General features: G+C 43.1%; 1 protein-coding gene across 1 annotated transcript in view; it reads right to left on the bottom strand.

The window, feature by feature from the left end:
• LOC102812348 (chromosome unknown open reading frame, human C9orf171) overlaps positions 1-20,110 on the bottom strand; it is a 221,405-nt gene that overhangs the window by 96,778 nt on the left and 104,517 nt on the right. Inside the window, exons 2-3 of the mRNA XM_006834896.1 lie at positions 14,239-14,338; positions 13,485-13,713 (exon numbers count right to left, since the gene is read on the bottom strand). Of these exons, the coding sequence (XP_006834959.1) occupies positions 13,485-13,713; positions 14,239-14,338 (329 nt within the window). The remainder of the gene's footprint in view (positions 1-13,484; positions 13,714-14,238; positions 14,339-20,110) is intronic.

The following is a 20,110-nucleotide window of genomic DNA, read 5'->3' as shown; positions in this document are numbered from 1 at the left end:
GTAATGAAACGAGTTATATGAATTGTTGAATGTGAAACTGATGATGTGCCCTGTAAACTTTCACTCAATCCACAATAAAAACCTTAAATTAAAAAAAAAAAAAGACAGATAGGAGAAGGCCATGTGGAGAATGAGGCAAAGGTGAGGGTGAAGTCAAGAGTCACCAAAAGGTAGAAGAGGTATGGAGAGATCATCCTCCTTAGAGTCTTTGGACGGAACACGGTCCTTCTGACATCTTGATTACAAACTTCTGGCTTCCAGAACTGTGAGAGAATTATTATGATTTTTTTTTTTTTCATTTTGAATTGAGTAAAGGTTTACAGACAAAATCTTCAGCTTTACATTCAACATATCACATACTTTGTTTCATCTCAATCCCCTCTCTGCAAAAACAATTATCCCACTTCCTCCCTGTGCTTCCTATTTGCATTCCACCCAGCCTTCCCATGCCTTCTCAACTTTGTCCTTAGGAAAATGTTGACCTTTGAATTTGAGTGCTTGACCACTCCATGGTGAGCACGACTAGCTAGAGTCCTTACCCCCAGTCCCACCCTGAAAATTGGGTCATAACGATGAGTTCCTTTCCAGACTTTGAAGGATGATCAAGGGCCATAGTCTCAGGTTCTCCCAGTCTCTTTCTGACCAATAAAACCTAGTCTTTTTTTTTTCCTTTTCTGTAAAATGGGGATAAGAGAGTCACTACCTACAGGGTCCACCACTTGTCTGTCAGTTTGTTGTACTGTGGATGTTTTCATGTTGCTGTGATGTTGGAAGCTATGCCATTGGTATTTCAAATACCAGCAGAGTTACCCATAGTGGACAGGTTTCAGCAGAGTATCTAGACTAAGACCAAGTAGGATCTGTGATTGAGTAATATCATTAATATTATACGCAACTAAGATTCTGCTGAAGGTAATTCAAAAACAGCTGAAGCAGTGCATGGATAGAGCTGCCAGAAATTTAAACTAGATTCAAAAGAGGACATGGAACGGAGGATATCATTGTTGATATCATATAGATTTGGGCTGAAAGCAGAAAATACCAGAAAGATGTTTACCTGTATTTTATTTAGTATGCAAAGGTTCAGCTGTATGGATCATAAACATTGTGGATAACATTACAAAGAACGGGAATTCCAGAAAACTTAATTGTGCTCACATTGAACCTGTACCTAGATCAAGAGACAGTCATTTAAACAGTCATTTAAAATTAGGAAAGATGTGTGTCAAGGTTGTATTCTTTCACCATTCTTGTTGAATCTCAATGCTGAGCAAATAATCAGGGAATCTGGACTATATGAAGAAGAAGGTGGTATCAGGATTGCAAGAAAACTCGTTAACAACCTGTGATATGCAGAAGACATGTGAAAGAGAAGAAAACTTGAAGATCAAAGATTACAGCATTCATTACGGATTATACCTCAAGATAAAAAAACCCAAAAATCCTCACAGCTGGACCAATAAGCAACATCATTTTCTCCATTTGAGAAAATATTGATATTGTTAAGGATTTCATTTTACTTGGAGCTATAGTCAACACTCATGGTAGGAGGAGTTAAGAAATCAAATGACATACTGCTTTTGGCAAATCAGCTGCAAAAGATCTCTTTAAGTTGTTAAAAAGCAAAGATGTCATTTTGAGGACTAAGGTGTACCTGACCCAAGCCATGATATTTTCAGTCGCCTCAAACACTGGACATTGAACAAGGAAGAGCGAAGAAGAACTGATACCTTTGAATTATGATGTTGGCAAAGAATATTAAATATTCCATGGTCTTCCAGATGAATAAACAAATCTGTCTTGGAAGAAGTATAGCCAAAAGTCTCCTTAGACATGAGGACAGCAAGATTTGGTCTCGCCAATTTTGAGCATGTTATCAGGAGGAACCAAACCCCAGAGAAAAACAACATTCTTGGTAAAGCAGACAGTCAGAAATACAGAGGAAAATCTTCAAGGATTTTTGAACTGGATGCAATGAATATGACCTTAGCAGCAGAACAGAACAGGAAGATCATCTCCCTTCTTCTGAACTTGCCACCTTTATTAATGATGGACTCTTCTTGTGCATAGAGTCACTATGAGTCGGAACCAACTTGATGGCACCTACCAACAACCATCTAAAGTGTTATCATGTGAGGGTCACATGAGATGATGTACATGAAGCACTCAGCACAGTGCTCGGTCCTAGATATAGGGACTAAAAAAGGGGGAAGCTGATATTAATTCCAACAAATGCCATGTTGCTGAGCACCTGTCTCTGTCTGGCCTCTGAAGGGACTGACCCAGTTGGTCCTGCCCTGGCTGAGCTGGCCGATCTTAGGAGCTACTTTCTCACTCTATGGGCAGCCTTGCTAGCCAGGACTGCACAACAGTGGTATGTGGAGGGTGGCTCTTTATGGGCACCAAAGAGGGCTGACTCACAAAAGTACCAGCTCCTTTGTGCCCCATGGAGGATGCCACATCAGTGGAGGAGCAAAGCCAACCATGCCCCCACAACCCCTCCAATTATATCATGAGCTAGACTCAGAGACCAGAAGAGGCCCGCAGCAATGCCAGGCACCAAGCTGACCCCTGAGCTGGCACCCAGCAAGGCTCAGTGCTTGGCCCACCAAAGCGGGCAAGGCACAGCTTCAGAACAATCGAAAGCCCAAGCCCAAGCCCAAGCCAGTCTGTGTGATGCACCTGGGGAGGCCCCGAGGGGGAGCGGCTGGCCTGGCCTCGTTAGCGCTGACCTTGGCACAGAGCCTCTCCTGATGGATGGGGTTTGGGCCTGGATGGGCCCCAAGGGAGAGGCGGCCCTATCTGTTATGGGCCCATCAGTACCTCCCTGAACCCTCCCTGCTCAGAATGTCAGGAGCGTCAGGCTGAGAATAAATCTCTGTCTTGGCCACAAGAGAGCCGAACAGGAGGAAAAAAGGCAAAGCATGAAAAATGTCTCCTCCCTGACTCTGGTAACAAAGCTGGCTGTGGGGGAAGTACTAAGAAGGGGCTTAGGTGATGAGAGAGGATGGAGCAGGAGCTGCAGGCACCAAAGAGGAGAGGCCTAGTACCCAGGGGACGGGACCAGGAAACGATGGGCCTCCTCCCAAGCACATCTCCCTGCCTGGACTCCTTCTAATGAAACTGCCCTGAGGACAGTTTGGGGTGTTTCAGGTGGTTATTGCAGCTGGGGACACACCCCAGCCTGGCAGAGATGTTTGAACCCAGGTATCACATCCATCTTCCATAGGAATCTAGTCTGGCTGCTGAATGCAAGGACTGTGCAGTCAAACTGCCAGGGTTTGAATCCTTATACCTCCACTTTTCAACCATGACCTCTTGCTAAGTAATACACTATGCCTCCATTTCTTCATGAGTAAATGGAGGTAATGATAGAACCTACCACACAGGGGTGAGTTGAGGATTAATTCACTTGCTACATGAAAAGTGCTTGGCTGCATTGACAGATATCAAGTCTATTCTGCAACTAAGGTCATATTTGCTGCATTAGCACTTGTTGGAGGTGGCTATTGATTTTTATACTTGTTCACAGGTGTCAGTACACTACCAAGGACCACTTCTGTACCAGGCAACCTGTACCATCATGAATGGAGTTCAGGTTGATAAACAATGGCCTTGCTCTGCCTTCCTGGAATCATGCAGCACATGGATACAGACAACGGCTCTGGAATGAAATGTGCCTCAAATCCTGGTGCTGCCACTCACTAACCTTGTATCTTAAGCAGGTGACTCTGAGCCACAGTTTCCCAATCTATAAAAAAGAGATAATAGTCCCTACATGGTAGAGGTGTGAGGACTACTGATTCAGCAATCCTCAGGGCTCCAGGAGTATTACCTCCTCCCAAGACACACACTAGTGATGATTTTGTTCTTTAAAGAGACAGAATGCATGGGGGGTACGGGGGAAGGATTGCATGGAGGGGATTGTAACCATAGCAATGAGACGATATATGATAGAATGAATGTAAAACTAATGTTCTCCCATGTAAACTATCACATAATTCACAATAAAACATTTTTTAAAAAAGGGAGAGAGAGAGAGACAGAGAGCAAAGTTTTGTCCTCATAATAGGGCTTCAGAAAGTTGTTCAGAAACCCTTGTCCTCATAACTGGGCTTCAGAAAATTGAGGACAGCTGTTATGTTCTCTTTTGCATCTTTTTCATCCAGCTAAGAAGAATAAACTTCTTGCCATGCTCTTGATACATAGTGGTTCCTCCTCCCCTTATTGCCCACCATCCTGATATCTCCTCTCTGGACACTCTCCAATTTGTAGACTTTCTCCTGAATGTATGAAGTCTCCAGTTTTTGAACTGGGTACAACAAATATAACCTGAGCAGCAGAACAGAGCAAGAAGATCACCTCCCTTCTTCTGTACTTGTTACCTCTATTAATGCTGCCAAGGAAAACATTCACTCTTTGAGGTTGCATGGTCACACTGCTGATGGACAGGGATGGACACAATGGACACAGCAGAAATGACACAGAATCTCTGGCTTTACCATCTGCTCTCTGGGTCTCAAACTCTTTCCTTTCAATAATTTAGTCTCAAAACCTCAAAGGGTCCTAGGTCATATTTCTCTGCAACAAATATTTATTTAGTATTTACCACATGCCAGACACTGTATTAGACAGATGGTTCAGCAGTGTCCCTGCTTTTGAGGATCTGAGTGTTCAGTAAAGAAAACTAGCATCAAGCAAAGAACTATTTACCAACAGTGTGGCCATTAATACGATAGCAGGTTAAATGTTGCTGCTATTAAGTTGGTTCTGACTCATATGAACCCTGTATAGAATTTCCAAGAAGCAGCTGGTAGGTTTGAACTGCACTGTGGAGTAAGTTTCGATTCATAGCGACCCTGCATAAGGATTTCCAAGGAGCAGCTGGTGAATTTGAACCGCCGATCTTGCGGTCCAGACCATTATCCCACAGCGCCACACCATTATATGTTGTTGTTGCTTCTGTTAAGTGCCATCAAGTTGGTTCCAACTCATAGTGACCCTGTATAAAGTTTCCAAGGAGCAGCTGGTGAATTTGAACCGCTGACATTGAAGTTCAAATCAAGTTGGTTCCAACTCATAGTGACCCTGTATAGGGTTTTCAAGGAGCGGCTAGTGAATTTGAACTGCTGACATTGCAGTTCAAACTGACCTTATGGTCGAGTGTTTACCCTACAGCTTACAGGCCAGGACTCCATTATATAGGGGCCGGGAAAGTTTGGCTTTGGCTCTGCCTGATTGTTGTTGTTATGCGTTGTGGAGTTGGTTCCAATTCATAGTGACCCTGTACAGGGTTTCTGAGGCTGTAAATCTCATCTTTCTCCCACAGAACAGCTGGTAGTTTCTAACTGCAGACTGTGAAATTAGCAGCCCGATTCGTAACCACTACACTACCAGAGAGGATATTCTTTCAGTACACTCTTCTAGGTCCCATGGTCTTTGAGAGATCCACATGCTCCCCCTTGTGGTCATCTCAAGGTTCAGGCCTCGAGTAAACCTGTACTTACATCTTGCCATTTGAAACTGTCTTGAATTGCGAGACAATTGCCTGGGAAGGGGTTTATTATTACTTTATAGGGGTCTTGGTGGTTGATTTGGATTTTGGCCATTGGATCCAGGAGAAACAAAATATCCCAGAGTGATTGATGGGTCCATTGTAAATTTGTAAAATAAATCAGCTTGGCAGAGAGATTCAAAAACCTGTCAGGCAGCAAACATTTTTTTTTTTTTAACAGCCTGTAAAATTTTCTCCATCATTCACATTTGTCAATGTCAGGATGATGATGCATCTGATGGTAGGACGAGTAGCAGCCACAAACACAGGGGTGGGCTGGTAGCATTTCCTATTTTTCTCCAGTTTCTTATTTTTCCATGGCCTGACTGTTTTCAGCACCAGGGCTGCAGGGAGGGGATGTCTAGACTAGAGAAATTGGTGGCTGAGCTAAATATTCTACTGAAGCAGCACACATTGCTACTGGCTTTATGTTCTGACTCACATGTGGTCAATTGTACACTCATTAATCAACATTTACTGAGGACTTCATCATCAGAGGTGCTGTGTTAGGCACCGGGGACAGCAAAAGCATCAGGCTTTCTAAGGAAGGTTCTGGATGCCACATAAAGGAGTTTGAGTTTATTGGGTAGTGAAGAGCTATAAAAGGTTAGAACAGGGAAGTGACACATCAGAAGAAAAGCTTGGTGGACTCTTTTGATATGTTGAGATTAAGTTCCAATGCCTTCTTTTTAAAAAATTCCTATCAGCTGACCTTATAGCATAGATAAATAGCCTGTCTCAATCCTCCTTGAGTGCAGGAAAAACTGGGTCACATCCCTACCTGTGTTTGTTAGGAAACAGCAGATCAGTGCCATAGTCACCCCACTATAGAATACCCATAGGCAAACAACTTCATTACTTTGGCCCTCTGTCTTCCCTTCTATAAGATGGGAATATAAGAATTCCAACTTCATACTCACTGAGCTGTTGAAAGCTATTTGAGGAGACATTGTATCTGAGGTACTCAACCCAATGTCTGGCATGTAACAGTGATGATAATACACAGCTGCCATTATTTGTTGAAAGCCAGAGGTCTCCTCACCTTCCATCTAGACCTGAGGGGAGTGTATAGGGGTGGTGCTTTTTGCTCAGTGACAGAGTGATGGATCCTTTTGCTAGTAGCCTGGTCTTAAATGTGGTACAAGGAGGACAGCTCCCAAGCAGGGTGGTGGTGGGGCCCTTGGCATCCGAAATTGTCCAGGAGCATGAGCTGTTGCCTAGCTCCAACACACCACTGGTCCCCTCCCTGCTATCCCTAACTTGGCTTAACTGACAAGCCTTGACCAATTAGGAGCAGTAACAATTAAGATGTGCTTAGGGCATATGAACATTTGTAAGCACTTATTAAAATGAATCAATAATTAAGCACTTCTTTAATAGTTACATTTCTGCCCCCCCCCCAACATATCTCTGGATGAATCTTGGATCACAGCATGCTCTGAGATTTGTGGTATGGCCTTAGAAGCTAGAAATGTGAATTTCAAATTCTCCCCTGACTTGCATTTTGAGATTTGACGGTGGGACAGTTGAGGAAAAGAGGCTTGTATCTGTCCAGCTGCCTGATCTTTGAGGTGCAATCTGCAAAGTCAGCCATCCAGAACCACACAAATCCAGGCTCTGCAACCCTACAGCCTCAGGCAGGGCCCTTGTCCTCCCTTTGCTGGCCTGTGAACTGAGCAGAACGGAATCTGCCTCTCAGGATTGATACAAAGATTAGCATTTGTGTTTGCAAAATGCCTGCCACATTGAAGCCCAAGTCACTATAAGTCAAAACCCATTCGATGGCACTTGACAACAACAGTTAGTGGTAAAGGACTCTGGTAGTGTTGTTGTTGTTAAGTACTGGGGAGTCTGTTCCAACTCATAGTGACCCTGTATAGGGTTTCCTAGGCTGTAAATCTTTATAGGAGCAGAAAGCCTCATCTTTCTCCCTTGGAACAGCTGGTTGTTTTGAACTGCTGACCTTGAGGTTAGCAGCCCCATTTGTAACCACTACGCTACCAGAGTTCTGGTAGTGTAGTGAGTTACAAATGGGGCTGCTCACCGCGAGGTCAACACTTCAAAACTACTAGCTGCTCCAGGGAGGAAGATGAGACTTTCTACTCCCATAAAGAGTTACAGCCTTGGAAACGTTTATAATATATTGGGTGGCTGTTAGTGGAAAGGAGCCCTGGGGTGCTGTGGTTAAGCACTGAGCTGATAAAACTCTAAGGTTGGGGGTTGAAATTCATCCGCTGCACTGGGAGAAAACAATGTGACAGTCTGCTTTTATCAACATTGTTGTTGTTGTAAGTGTCACTGAGTCAGTTTCTACCCATAGCAACCCTATATAGGGTTTCTGAAAAGTGGATGGTGAGCTTGAACTGCTAACCTTGGGTTCAAATCAACCTTGCAGTCCAGCACATTAACTCAGAGCACCACACCAGGACAGCCTTGGAAACCCTGTGGGACAGTTCTATTCTGTCCTATGAGTCAATGTGAGTTGCAATGGACTTGATTCACATCAATAGGTTTGGCTGTTTGGTATCACTTAGTGTAAGAGTCTCAGGATGGCACAAACTGTTGAGCATTAGACTATTAGCAGAAAGGTTGGTGGTTCTAACCCACCAAGAGGCACCTCAGAAGAAAGGACCTTGTGATCTGCTAGGAAAGGTCAGAAGACTCAAAAACAGCACAAAGCACATTACTATCGGTTATCGTAGTAGGGCATCAGCAACATTGGTGGTGGTGGTGGTGGTTGTCAGATGTCATCAAGTTGGTTCCAACTCATAATGGCCCTACATACAACAGAGCAACACACTGTCCAGTCCTGTTCCATTCTTACAATCTTTCCTGTGTTTGAGCCCATTGTGTAGCCACTGTCTCAGTCTATCTCATTGAAGGTCTTCCTCTTTTTCACTGACCCTCCACTTTTCCAAGCATGATGTCTTTTGCCAGGGACTGGTCCCTCCTGATAATATGTCCAAGTACATGAGACAAAGTCTCACTTCCAAGAAGCATTCTGGCTGTACTTCTTCGGACACAGATTTATTCGTTCTTCTGGTGGTGGTGTTGTTAAGTGCTGTTGAGTTGGTTCCAATTCATGTATAGGGTTTCCAAGGAGAAGTTGGTGGGTTTGAACTGCTGACTTCACAGTTAGCAGTTGGTGCTTATCCTACTGGTGTCCATGGTATATCACTATTCTACGTCAGCACCATAATTCAAATGCATTGATTCTTCTATAGTCTTCCTTGTTCACTGGCCAACTTTTGTGTGTGTATGAAGTGATTGAAAATATTATGTCTTGGGTCGGGAGCCCCCTAGTCCTAAAAGTGATATCTTTGCTCTTGAGTACTTTAAAGAAATCTTTTGCAGCAGATTTGTTCAATGTAATGAATGCATTGTTTGATTTCGTAACTGCTGTTTTCACAGGCACTGGTTGTGTATCCAAATAAAATTAAATTCTTGACAATTTCAACCTTTTCTCTCTGTTTATCATGGTGTTGTGTATTGGTCCAGTTGTGAGGATTTTTGTGTTCTTTACATTGAGGTATAAGTGATAGTGGTGGCTGTGGTTATGTGCTGTGGAGTCAGAACCAACTCATAGTGACCCTGTACAGGGTTTCCGAGGCTGTAAATATTTACGGGAGCAGAAATCTTCATCTTTCTCCTGCGGAACAGCTGGTAGTTTCAAACTGCTGACCTTAAGGTTCGCAGCCCGAGTCGTAACCACTATGCTACCAGAGCTCCTTATAAGTGGTGGTAGGAATACATAAAGAGGCAACAGCTAGATGAGCAATCAAGAGGACAAACTAGTCTATGCCAGAAGTTGGGGCTTAGTGCTTACAGGGATCAGGTAGATAATGAAAATGTGAGAGCTTGGGCCACATGAATGCCATGATAAACAGAAAATTATAAACTGTGTGGATTCTGTCCAAAAGGGGCACCACCTCTTAGCCCCAGCTCCCTGGTTCCAGGAGGGAGAGCAGAGTTTAGTTGCCTGGGCATCTGATTTTTTAAAAGAAGCAGGCTCCTACATGAAGTCTCCTGCCTTTTTAATATGGCAGCTCATTCAAATTTATAATTTTCAAATACTCACAAAAATCCTGTGTGAGTCCACTATACGCCTCAGTGACTGTGGACCACAGGCCTACACAGCTCCATTTTCCAGAGAATTGCTGACGTCTTCATTTCTTTTATGTCATCGAGGCCTGTGGCTAAAATGTGCCTTTACAAGTTAGTGATGATCCATAGCAAATTGGTGTGGATTGGGAACTGAAAAAACTAACTGGGAAGAAGTAGCTGAATAATTCCAAATTCAGGTTGGAATCCTGTCTGGGATTGAAGCATTGGGTGGGTAGGTAGAAGGAGGTGTGTGGAAAAGAGAGGGTGTTGTCTCCTCATATTGTATTTATTTTGCTCATTGCAAATTATATAAAGGGCAAGGGATTTGATGGTGAAGGTCAGGTGGGGAGGCCAGGAGTGGGGATTAGTTGTGGTTGGGAATTTAGCTCAGCTAGTGGTGACCGCTCCTCTGTTTATTCGCCTCTCAAGTTTAGAGTGAGCTTTTCATTTAGTCTGAGGTGGGTTTTTATTTTTTACTTATTGTAACACGTTATTGTGGTCAAACAAAAAGCAAACCAGTGCACTGCCGCAGAATGGATTGACTCATGGCAGTCCCGGGGGCTACAGATTGCCAGGTCTTTCTTCTGTGGTACTGCTGGGTAGGTTCCAACTACCAACCTTTTGAACAATGGCCAAACACTTTTAGTGGTAAAAGATATATAACCCCAAATTCGCCATTTTAACCATATTTAAGTGTACATTTCAGTGATATGAGTTATATTTACCATGATTGCAACCACCAGGGACTTTATTTTGAGCATATCAGTAATTATGAGGGAATGACTCCTTCTTGTTTGTTTGTTTGTTTGTTTGTTTGTTTGTTTGTTAGACCAAATCACCCCAACAGCTCTTTGGTAATTGGGTGTATGTAATCAGATTTGGTTTTAAACATGTTTTTAAAGTAAAAATAAAGAAATAAATACAATCAAGGCTTGTAAAAGGTGGTTATTAGAGAATGGGCTTTGGCCCCATAACTTTAAAGTAATAGCCCCATTACCAGAGAGGGGTGATTATTTTAAACCCTTCCTCTACATTTATGCTGTGAAGTTGAGGGGTTTTCAGGGCAGGTTGGGCATCTTAGTGAAAGCTTTTCCAGCAGCCATTTAACCTCCATTTATGAAGAAATAAAGTGAAATTGATGCTGATTTGGGCCTGCTTTGGGGGACATTTTTGTTTCATAAAAGCCCTTTTGCCTGCAATTTGCTGAGGTGTCCTGTCACATCAGAAAGGACTGCTGTTGATAAAGATAAAGCTTTATGGCCATGATATTTGCTGCTAACAGCAACCTAATGCAGCATTTTCATTTTTGTGCAATTAATGTTAATGTCTGCAACGAAAATTGTCATTAAATACCATTTTAAAATCCATTCAATTTGCATATGCAAAGCCCATTTACTATCACAGAAGATATAGCCAGCACTTCATCATGCCCTTTCTCTGGAATTGTAGCCACTCGGTTTTATAGCAATTTAAGATTTTATATTGAAAGCTAGATGAGAATCAATGGCCTTTTGAAGCCCAGCTGACTGAAGCAATATAATGGAAAAATGCAACCCCAGAAGCAGAAACTGTAGGTGTTCACACTATGTCCCAGGACCTAGGAGGTAAAACATAGACAACAGAGCATTGTACAGGGAGCCTGTCTGCTCAGCACGATGAACTACGTACTGTATGACCTTGAGAAAGTCTCCTCACCTCTCTGAACTCATTTTGTTTTAAATGAGAACTTTGAACCAGATAAGCTCTAGGGTTTGTATATTCCAGTGTCAACACCGAAGAGCAAAGATGTCAGTTTGAGGACTAAGGTGCGCCTGATTCAAATCATGGTATTTTCAATAAACTCATATGCATGTGAAAGTTGGACAGTGAATAAGGAAGACCATAGAAGAATTGATGCTTTTGAGTTATGGTGTTGGAGGAGAATATTAAAAGTGCCATGGGCTGCCAAAAGAACAAACCAATCTGTGTTGGGAGAAGTACAACCAGAATGCTCCTTGGAAGCCAGGATGGCCAAACTTCTTCTCTCACATTTCAGACATATTATCAGAAGGGACCAGTTGCTGGAGAAGGATATTCAGAGAAAAAGAGGTAGACCCCCAGTGAGATGGATTGGCACAGTGACAGCAGTGATGGGCTCAGGCATAGCAACAATTTTGAGGTTGGAGCAGGACCAGGCAGTGTTTCATTCTGTTATGCATAGCGTCACTATGTGTTGGTACTGACTCATTGTCACCTAACAAGAACAACAATGTCATATATATGCCTGCAGAATGTATTACTGTTTTTAGAATTATTAGATTAAAAAGACAGATCAAACTCTGCTATGAAGAAGTTGTGTGAATTTGTAGTAATAATCTCTCCCTGCCTCAGCTATCCCTGGCATGAGACACAGAAAATAAATATGCCTACATTCTGATGTGGTTTGAGTGAAAATCAAATGAAGTGATGAAGAGATAGAACAAATCCTGAGAATCATAGAATGCCAGGTTACCAGGGTGACCCTGTATTTACAGATGTGGTAACAGGGAAAGAGGGACATGGCCAGTTAGGAACAAAGGTGGGACTAGACCCCAGGGCAATTCCATGCTGTTTATGAGATCTTTGATGATGCGTGTGGACTAGTTTAATGCACAACATAGACTCTGTTCTACACTGTTCCAGGCTGTCTTCAGGAATAAGGGCAAGGAGGCCATAAGGGCTGATGGGCTTCAGAACAGGAGCTATTACAGACATCTGTGTAGAGAACTATATAATTTGTTCTGTGCTTTAGGAAAATAACGTCAGCAGTCATGTAGAAGGTAATTTGGGAAAGGATCCTTTTAGAAGCATGGAGTACAGTTGACTGGTACTGCAGGGGTCTGAACAGGGTAAGAAAAGTTAGGGGCACTGACTGGAGAAGTCCTTTTATGTTGGGGTCTCCATCTTCCTGCCGATTTCTGTGTGGACTGTGGATCCTCATTAGCATTAAAGATATAATCTAAGCCCCACACTGGTCACATCCTTGCTGTAAAGCTATTAGTACTTAATATCAGCAAGAATGTAGAGCAACTGGAATGCTGATACAAATTCAGACAATCAAAGTTGATAGTGGGCCAAAGACTGACTGGTAATGTCTCTGAAGGAACATGGAGATTTTCTCGGTTATTAAATATATTTTACATCGTCATACAGATAGTGATTACGTGAATATTTCTATTTGTAAAAGTTCATTAAACTGAACGTTTACTGTTTGTGCACTCTACTATGTATAAGTAATTTTAAGATCATAGTACTTGGGTCAAACCAAAAACCAAACCTAGTAGACATTGTGCTGCTTTAAACATTAATAATAACTAACATGTATTGAGCACTCACTATATCCCAGGCCTAAATGCTGTGGTTTTTATATGCAGTATGCCATTGAAATGTCACATCAACACTACAAAGCAGATACTATCATTATCCCATTATACAAGTGCAGAAATGGAGGTAAGGATCCAACAACTAGTTGTGGCCAGAGTCCAGGCCTGAGACCAGGCTCCAGAGTCTCTCTCATGTTCTTACTGGGATGGTGCTATACTGGGATGATCCACCATCTTTGTACCTCCTTCACCCAGGTCATGAAACTCCCTGAGGGAAGAGACAGGAACACAGTCTAGCTCCTAATCAATGTTTGTTGAATGAGAGAAAGTGGGTAACCTGGGCACAACCCTATGATGAGTCCCTGAGAAGAAAGGATCTAGCTCAGTAGCATTCATAGTGTGGCTGTAGAAGCAGACACCAGAGAGACTCCATTTCCCCATCATCTTCCAATGTTGTGTCTATTCACTCAGGGCCACCCCCTTACCGTGCACGGGTCCCAAACGTCATGTTTGGAGGTAAAGCTGGCAGCTCCTTCTTTGTGTGCCGGTCTTCCTGGTCACTGATGCGGATGTCATTGAGCCGGCGGTAGAGGAAATTCTCCCGGGCTGTTACCAGGCCAGCTTTCACAGCTCCACGGTTCATTGCAATGTAATTTCGGGTCAGCTCATGGGGGCAGGTGGGCTGTTGCTTGAACACATTCCAGTGTCCAAGGGCTGGGATCAGGAAGAGGAAGAAGGACAGTGGTGAGGCTGTCAGTCTGAGAAAGAAAGATTCCAGGGTATCTGACTGAGAAAAAAAATGGAGCAAGTGGTGTCCACTAACCCAGAGTCTTCTGCGTGGCTCCTCCTCTGAGAAGCACAGCAGTCCCTAAAGGGACATACTGAGATTACAGATGTCCTTCCACATCCTACTTGGCCCCTGGCCTCCTCTGAGTGCTCAAGTAGGGCACGGACAGTCCTTTCTCCAAGGACAGGGTTCCACCCCACTGACTGGGATGCCTTGTTATTTCTTTGATATCCCAGACCTGGATCCTGTTTGGTTCTTCTCATCTCAGCCAAATCCTGCTTTTACTACTATTTGTCCAGATCTGTGGCTTCTGCCAGACTTGTGTTTTGAGACAGGCTCCTGTACCCTTTCCCTGGCACGGGCCGGCTGCAGAACTGCCAGTCTAGATGGAGAGCTCTTTGAGGTGAAATGAGCCCCCCACCCAACCCTCAAGCCTTTATGGGCTCTCTCACCTGCAGGGACCCCTCCATCTGTCCCCCGGATATAGAGTCCATAATTAAAATTAATTCCAGGCAGACTACAACTTCTTTCCCGGGGCTTGCCAAGTTCAGCCTGTTGAGGAAGGGAGAGAGTGAAGGTGAGTAGTGGAATTTCAGAGAAACTATATAATTCAGCAACAAGGAGTACCTGCTTTGACCCAGACCCTGGGTCTGATCTTGAGGGACTATGGGATGTATATAACAGAGCTCTCCCTGAAAGGAACACAAACCACAGTTGGGCAGTGAGACACACACCAGTTGTAAAACAGTTGCCATCCAGTAGATTGCAATTCTGCTCATGAGGAAGTAAGTCACTTTCTCCTTGGCTCTTCATTCACAGAGGGCATCTGCCACTACCACCAGCTTGGCACCTGGATAACTCTTCTAACTCTCTGGCTTGTAGGTAAACTCCTCTCCTCGACCCTTTAGAAGGCATTTGTATAGCAAAATCACTCCATCTTTCCAACAATGGCACGATTGCCCCCATTTTAGAGATATGGAAACTGAGACCTAGAGCTGTAGAGTCATTATTTGAGCAGGCCCCAGTGTGGCACTGTAGGATAAGCACTATACTGCTAACTGCAATGTCGGTAGTTCAAGCCTACCAGCTGCTCCTTAGAAACCCTGTATAGGGTTGTTGTCAGTTGGAATGGACTCAATGAAACACACGAAGAAGAAGAAGGGATAGGCTAATGTGGGGTACCGCGCTGGACTGCACAGTTGGTTTAAACTGCAATGTCAGTGGTTCAAGCTTACTAGCTGCTCCTAGGAAATCTATACAGGTGTCGCTATGGGTTGGAACCAACTCAATGACACTTAACAACAATAACAATATTCATATGCAGGTGTGTTTGAAACTCCAGGCTGGAGTTTTCAAGCATTGTACTATCCTGTCTCCTTTTAGAGTAGTAGATCCCTGAGGTCAGGGATCCTATCCTGTGATAGCAGACTCATAGGTCTCACAGTGACCTCTCCCTCATCTGAACTCTGGTAACTCTTACTACTCTGTTCTGTTCATCTGAAGTTTAGTACTTAAGTGACCTTCTCAGTTTCCATGACTGTATACACCAGACCAGCCTGCCTACATCATGAATTCCTACACAGCTAGACCTATGGTTTCTATTGCCTTTTATCCCCTGGTGGCATATAGTAAATAGATGCTCATATTAAAAATCTCTTCCTCTTGGAAACCTTTCCAGATTGCCTACAGTACAGGTAAGCATCCTTGTTATATAGAACCATGAATTACAGAGCAGTACATGCTATGACATGTACAAACCTAAAGCATTATGGTAAGTGAAAGAAACCAGTTACAAAGGACTACATATGAGGGGGTTGCAAAATGCTAGTGGAAAAATTCTATTATCTTTTCATTCCATTTTTCCATGAACTTTTTGAAGCTCTCTCATATTTTATGATCCCATGTATATGAAAGGTCCACACTAAGCAAATTCACAGAGACAAAAATACGGATTAGTAGTTGACGAGGACTAGAGAGGAGGGGTAGGTTAGGGTGATGGTTGCACAATTTGTGAATATATGAAAGGCCACTGAACAGTACGCTTACTTGGTGTGTAGATTTATCTCGATAAAGCTGTTAAAACATTACATAGTAGTGTCGTTAAGTCATTCATTGTACGATGATTTATTGAATGAATGTCTTCCTCAGGAGAATGTGTGCTCCATGTGGGCAAAAATCAGTATTTATTTTCACTCCTTTTTTTCCCAGGGTCCAACAACACATTGTTGCCATTAGGTGCTGTCAAGTTGATTTCAACTCATAGTCAGTCCCATGTGACAGAGTAGAACTGCCCTAGAGGGTTTCCTAGGCTAATCTTTATGGCAGCAGATTGTCAGTGCTTTCTCTTGCAGAAGCACTGGTTGGATTTGAACAGCCAACTTTTCATTTAGCAACCAAGCACTTAATTGCTGTACCATGCTGCTATAGCTCCTTCCAGTGCAGAACAACAAAAAACCCACCCAAACCCACCATCATTGAGTTGATCCTGACTCATAGTCACCCTGACTATGTAGGGCTCCAGAGCAGAAGCTATTGTTAAGTGCTGTTGTGTCTGTTCCAAGTAATTGTTGTTGTTAAGTGCTATCGAGTCAGTTCCAACCCATAGCGACCCTGTTTCTGCGGAGCTGCTGGTGAACTTGAACTGCCAATCTTGCAGGTCAAACAGCTTTGCAGTTTGGCGCATTAACCCACAGCGCCACACCAGGGCTCCAAGTTATAACAACCTTTTATTTATAGTTTTCCAAGGAGCAGCAGGTGGGTTTGAACCACTGACCTTACAGTTAGCAATCCAGTACTTATCCTACAGTGATCCCCAGTATATTGTTGTGTGCCCTCGTGTTGGTTGCAACTCATAGTGAGCCTGTGTAGGGTTTCCAGGAGTCCTGGTATGGTGCTGTGGGTTAATGTGCAGGATGGCAAGGTCGGTTTGAACCAGAAGGTCGATGATTCAAACTCACCAGCCACTCCTCAGAAGCCCTATACAGGTGGCTATTAGTCAGAACTGACTCGATAGCACTTAACAACAACATAGGGTTTCTAAGAGTGGCTGGTGGGTTTGAACTGCTGTACTTGTGGTTAGCAGTCCAGTGCTTATCCCACAGCACCACACCAGGAATTCTAGGGCAGAATTGTTAAGTGCCATCACAGTTTCAACTCATAGCGATCCTTTATAGGGTTTCTGAGGAGCAGCTAGCAGGTTTGAACTGCCAACCTTGTGGTTAGCAGTTCAGTGCTTAGCTTAAAGCACCACATCTGGTCTCCCAGTGCAGAATTGTTGTTGTTAAGTGCTATCGAGTCGGTTCCGACTCATAGCAACCCTGTATAGGGTTTCCGAGGAGCGGCTGATGGATTTGAACTGCTCACTTTGTGGTTCAGTGCAGTACTGGTTCACAGTGCCACACCAGGAGTTCCAGTGCAGAACAGATGCTAATAAGTAGGTGTAGAATGAATAAATGAAATGATCCCATAGATTCTTTCCTGCACAGTTTCTGGTCCTTTTTCCCCCTCCTCCTACTTACCTCAAATCCCAGACCCTATCTCCCTCAAGAGCCATTGGGTTCTGAGTAGATGCACAGGGTCTCAGCTGGGAGGGTTTGTTTGAATTCCTTACACACAACACACTGAGCTGCAAACAAAGCTCAGGCCTTTCATTTGTTTATGAAAACAACCCCAGCCTTTCCAGTGACTGCTGGGAAAGTTAATTAAAATGTGACTTCTTCAGGCGACACCCCACCTCCCTCAGGACAGGTGTAAGTGGGCAGACTTCCAGCTGGCAGAAGGATGACAGACAAACTCAGGAGCTGGCTGCCACCCTCAGGCAGGCAGATTGGGGAACAGGTAGGTACCTCAATCTCCAAGCTTTTTAATGTGGGTTGCCTAGAAATCAATAATATTGAAACCTTAGGTTGCAAAAATCATCCTGGTGGAAGGTTCAGGAATTCATTCATTCCATAAATATTTAGCTTATCCATAATCTGCCCCAAACCCTGTGCTAGGAGATGTAAAGTGAACAAAACATACACAAAGTGTCTGCACTTTATGGTCTTGCAAACAGGACAGTTACATAAGTAACGACAGTCAAATGAAGTAGGAGGTTTGATGGGAAAAGCATAGATACCTGAAAATTTGAGTCCACGGAGTGAGATAAGATTGTCTACAATACTACAATAGTGTGTTACTATACACCTACCTGACAAAGACTCTTATCCATATCCATTATATATCCATAATATATAAAGAGTTGCTATAGATCAATAAGAAAAGGCAGATAGTTCTATAGGAAAAAAAAAACGAGCAAAAGACTTAACAGGCACTTCATTAAGGGGATGCTTAAGTGGCTAATACCCATATGTCCAAGTGTTTAATCTCTGAGACATGCCAAGTGAAAGTTAAGTGTTGTTGATGAGGATGTGAAACAGCCAGTGCACTCATGTGCTTGGTGAAAGTATAAACTGGTACAACCACTTTGGAAAACTGTTTGGCATTATCTATAAAATGAAACATTTACCTGTTTTGTAACCCAACAATTCCCTCCTGAATACCCATCAGAAATGAAAGTGTATGTCCACCCCATCAAAGAATGTTCATTGAAGTTAAATTAATGAAAGCCAAAATCCAGAAATTACCCAAACGACTATCACAGGTTGATAAATAAATGTGGAGTATTCATACCTTAGCAGTGATTCTCAACCCAGACTGGGTTTGTCCCCCCTGAGGACATTTGGTAATGTCTAGAGTCACTTTGAGTTGTCACAACTAATGAGGAAGTGCTAATGGCATCTAGCAGGTACAGGCCAGAGATAGTGCATTCCCTGGCAACAAAGAATTATCCATCCCCAATGTCAATAGTGCCAAGGCTAAGAAACTCTCCAGCAATGAGAATGAAAGAATGACTACAGTATAGTAACATGGATGGTTCTCACACAAAGTGTGTGGTGAAAGAAGCCAGGCACACAGGATACATGCTACTGTGTGGTGAAAGAAGCCAGGCACACAGGATACATGCTACTCCATTCAGATAAAACTCAAACACCAGGAAGTCCTGACTCTTCCCATCCACAGAATTCATTAATCTAACTATAGCCACCAATCCTTTCCTACCATACCCGTCAAAGAGCAATGGGTTCCCTATACGCACAGAGGAGATCTAACTTCATACAAGAACCACAGGTACACAGTCAAAAGGGCAAGAACAACAGCTTTTCATTTCTCTGGAACTGTGCTTCTGAGATTGGAGGAAAGGGTCTCTCACATCCCAAAATCTCTTGAGAATACAATACTGTTTTTCTTAGTTCTTCCAACTGGAGAACAAAAGAGAACTGTCCAAGAATTTGGCTGTGAAGCAGAGTTAGCTCCTTAGCTCCTCTGGCAGGTTACATCAAAGAATTTGAGAGAGTCACTTGGCAGGACACCCAAGGGGTCACTGGGCCTCTCTTAATTACAGCTTGAGAACATCTACAAACTTTTTTTTAAAAAGACAATATTATTACTTGTTCATTCCTTTATTCACTTCATTAATTCTATTAAATTTATTAAAACATGTTTATTGTTTTAAGCCAATACATTTTGGAATGGTTTGTTAACACAGCAAAACTAACCCGTACACAGTTTCTAGAGTGACTGAGAACTCTTACCTGATACACTCCCATATTCTATTCATCTCCAAGTCATACTGATTTTTTTTTTTTTAATTTAAGGTTTTTATTGTGGATTTAGTGAAAGTTTACAGGGCACATCATCAGCTTCACATTCAACAATTCATATATAACTTGTTTCATTACATTGATTATAATCCCCTCCATATACCATCAGTTAAAAGTATTTCTCTTTATCCACTTTAGCTTTTTTTTAAAAAAACACACAAACAAAAAAATCCACTCAGGCATACACAATAAATTACATCTCCAAAGGGCACACTCTGCAAGTCTGCTCCTGGCCACCAGTTCCTAGTTGATGAATCCAGAGGCCTCCATGCCCCCATCTCTACCTCCATCTCTGGCACTGCCGCTTCTCTGGACAAGGTCCCACACTCTATCTGTGTGTTCCTCTCCCGATGGTCCTAGGGTCCTCTGTTTCCAGACCACAAGACCAATCACTCCCCCTCCTTCTGCCACAAAACCCCTACCCCTACAATTGTGACAGTCGCGACCAGCCACAACAACATTTATTCACTACTGAATCTTACGAATCTTATCCCCATCTCCTTTCACCAGACCCATCTAGACAAGATGATAACTATTCAGTGGGGACTCTTTCTTTCCCCCCACACTCTTATCTAAGCTCCCTCTTGAAACCTTGTAAGCCAGTCACTTCGTGCCTTTATTG

This window comes from Chrysochloris asiatica, unplaced genomic scaffold, assembly GCF_000296735.1.
Source record: "Chrysochloris asiatica unplaced genomic scaffold, ChrAsi1.0 scaffold00014, whole genome shotgun sequence".
NCBI classification, from domain to species: Eukaryota; Metazoa; Chordata; class Mammalia; order Afrosoricida; family Chrysochloridae; genus Chrysochloris; species Chrysochloris asiatica.
This window is presented reverse-complemented; position numbering and strand designations above follow the sequence as displayed.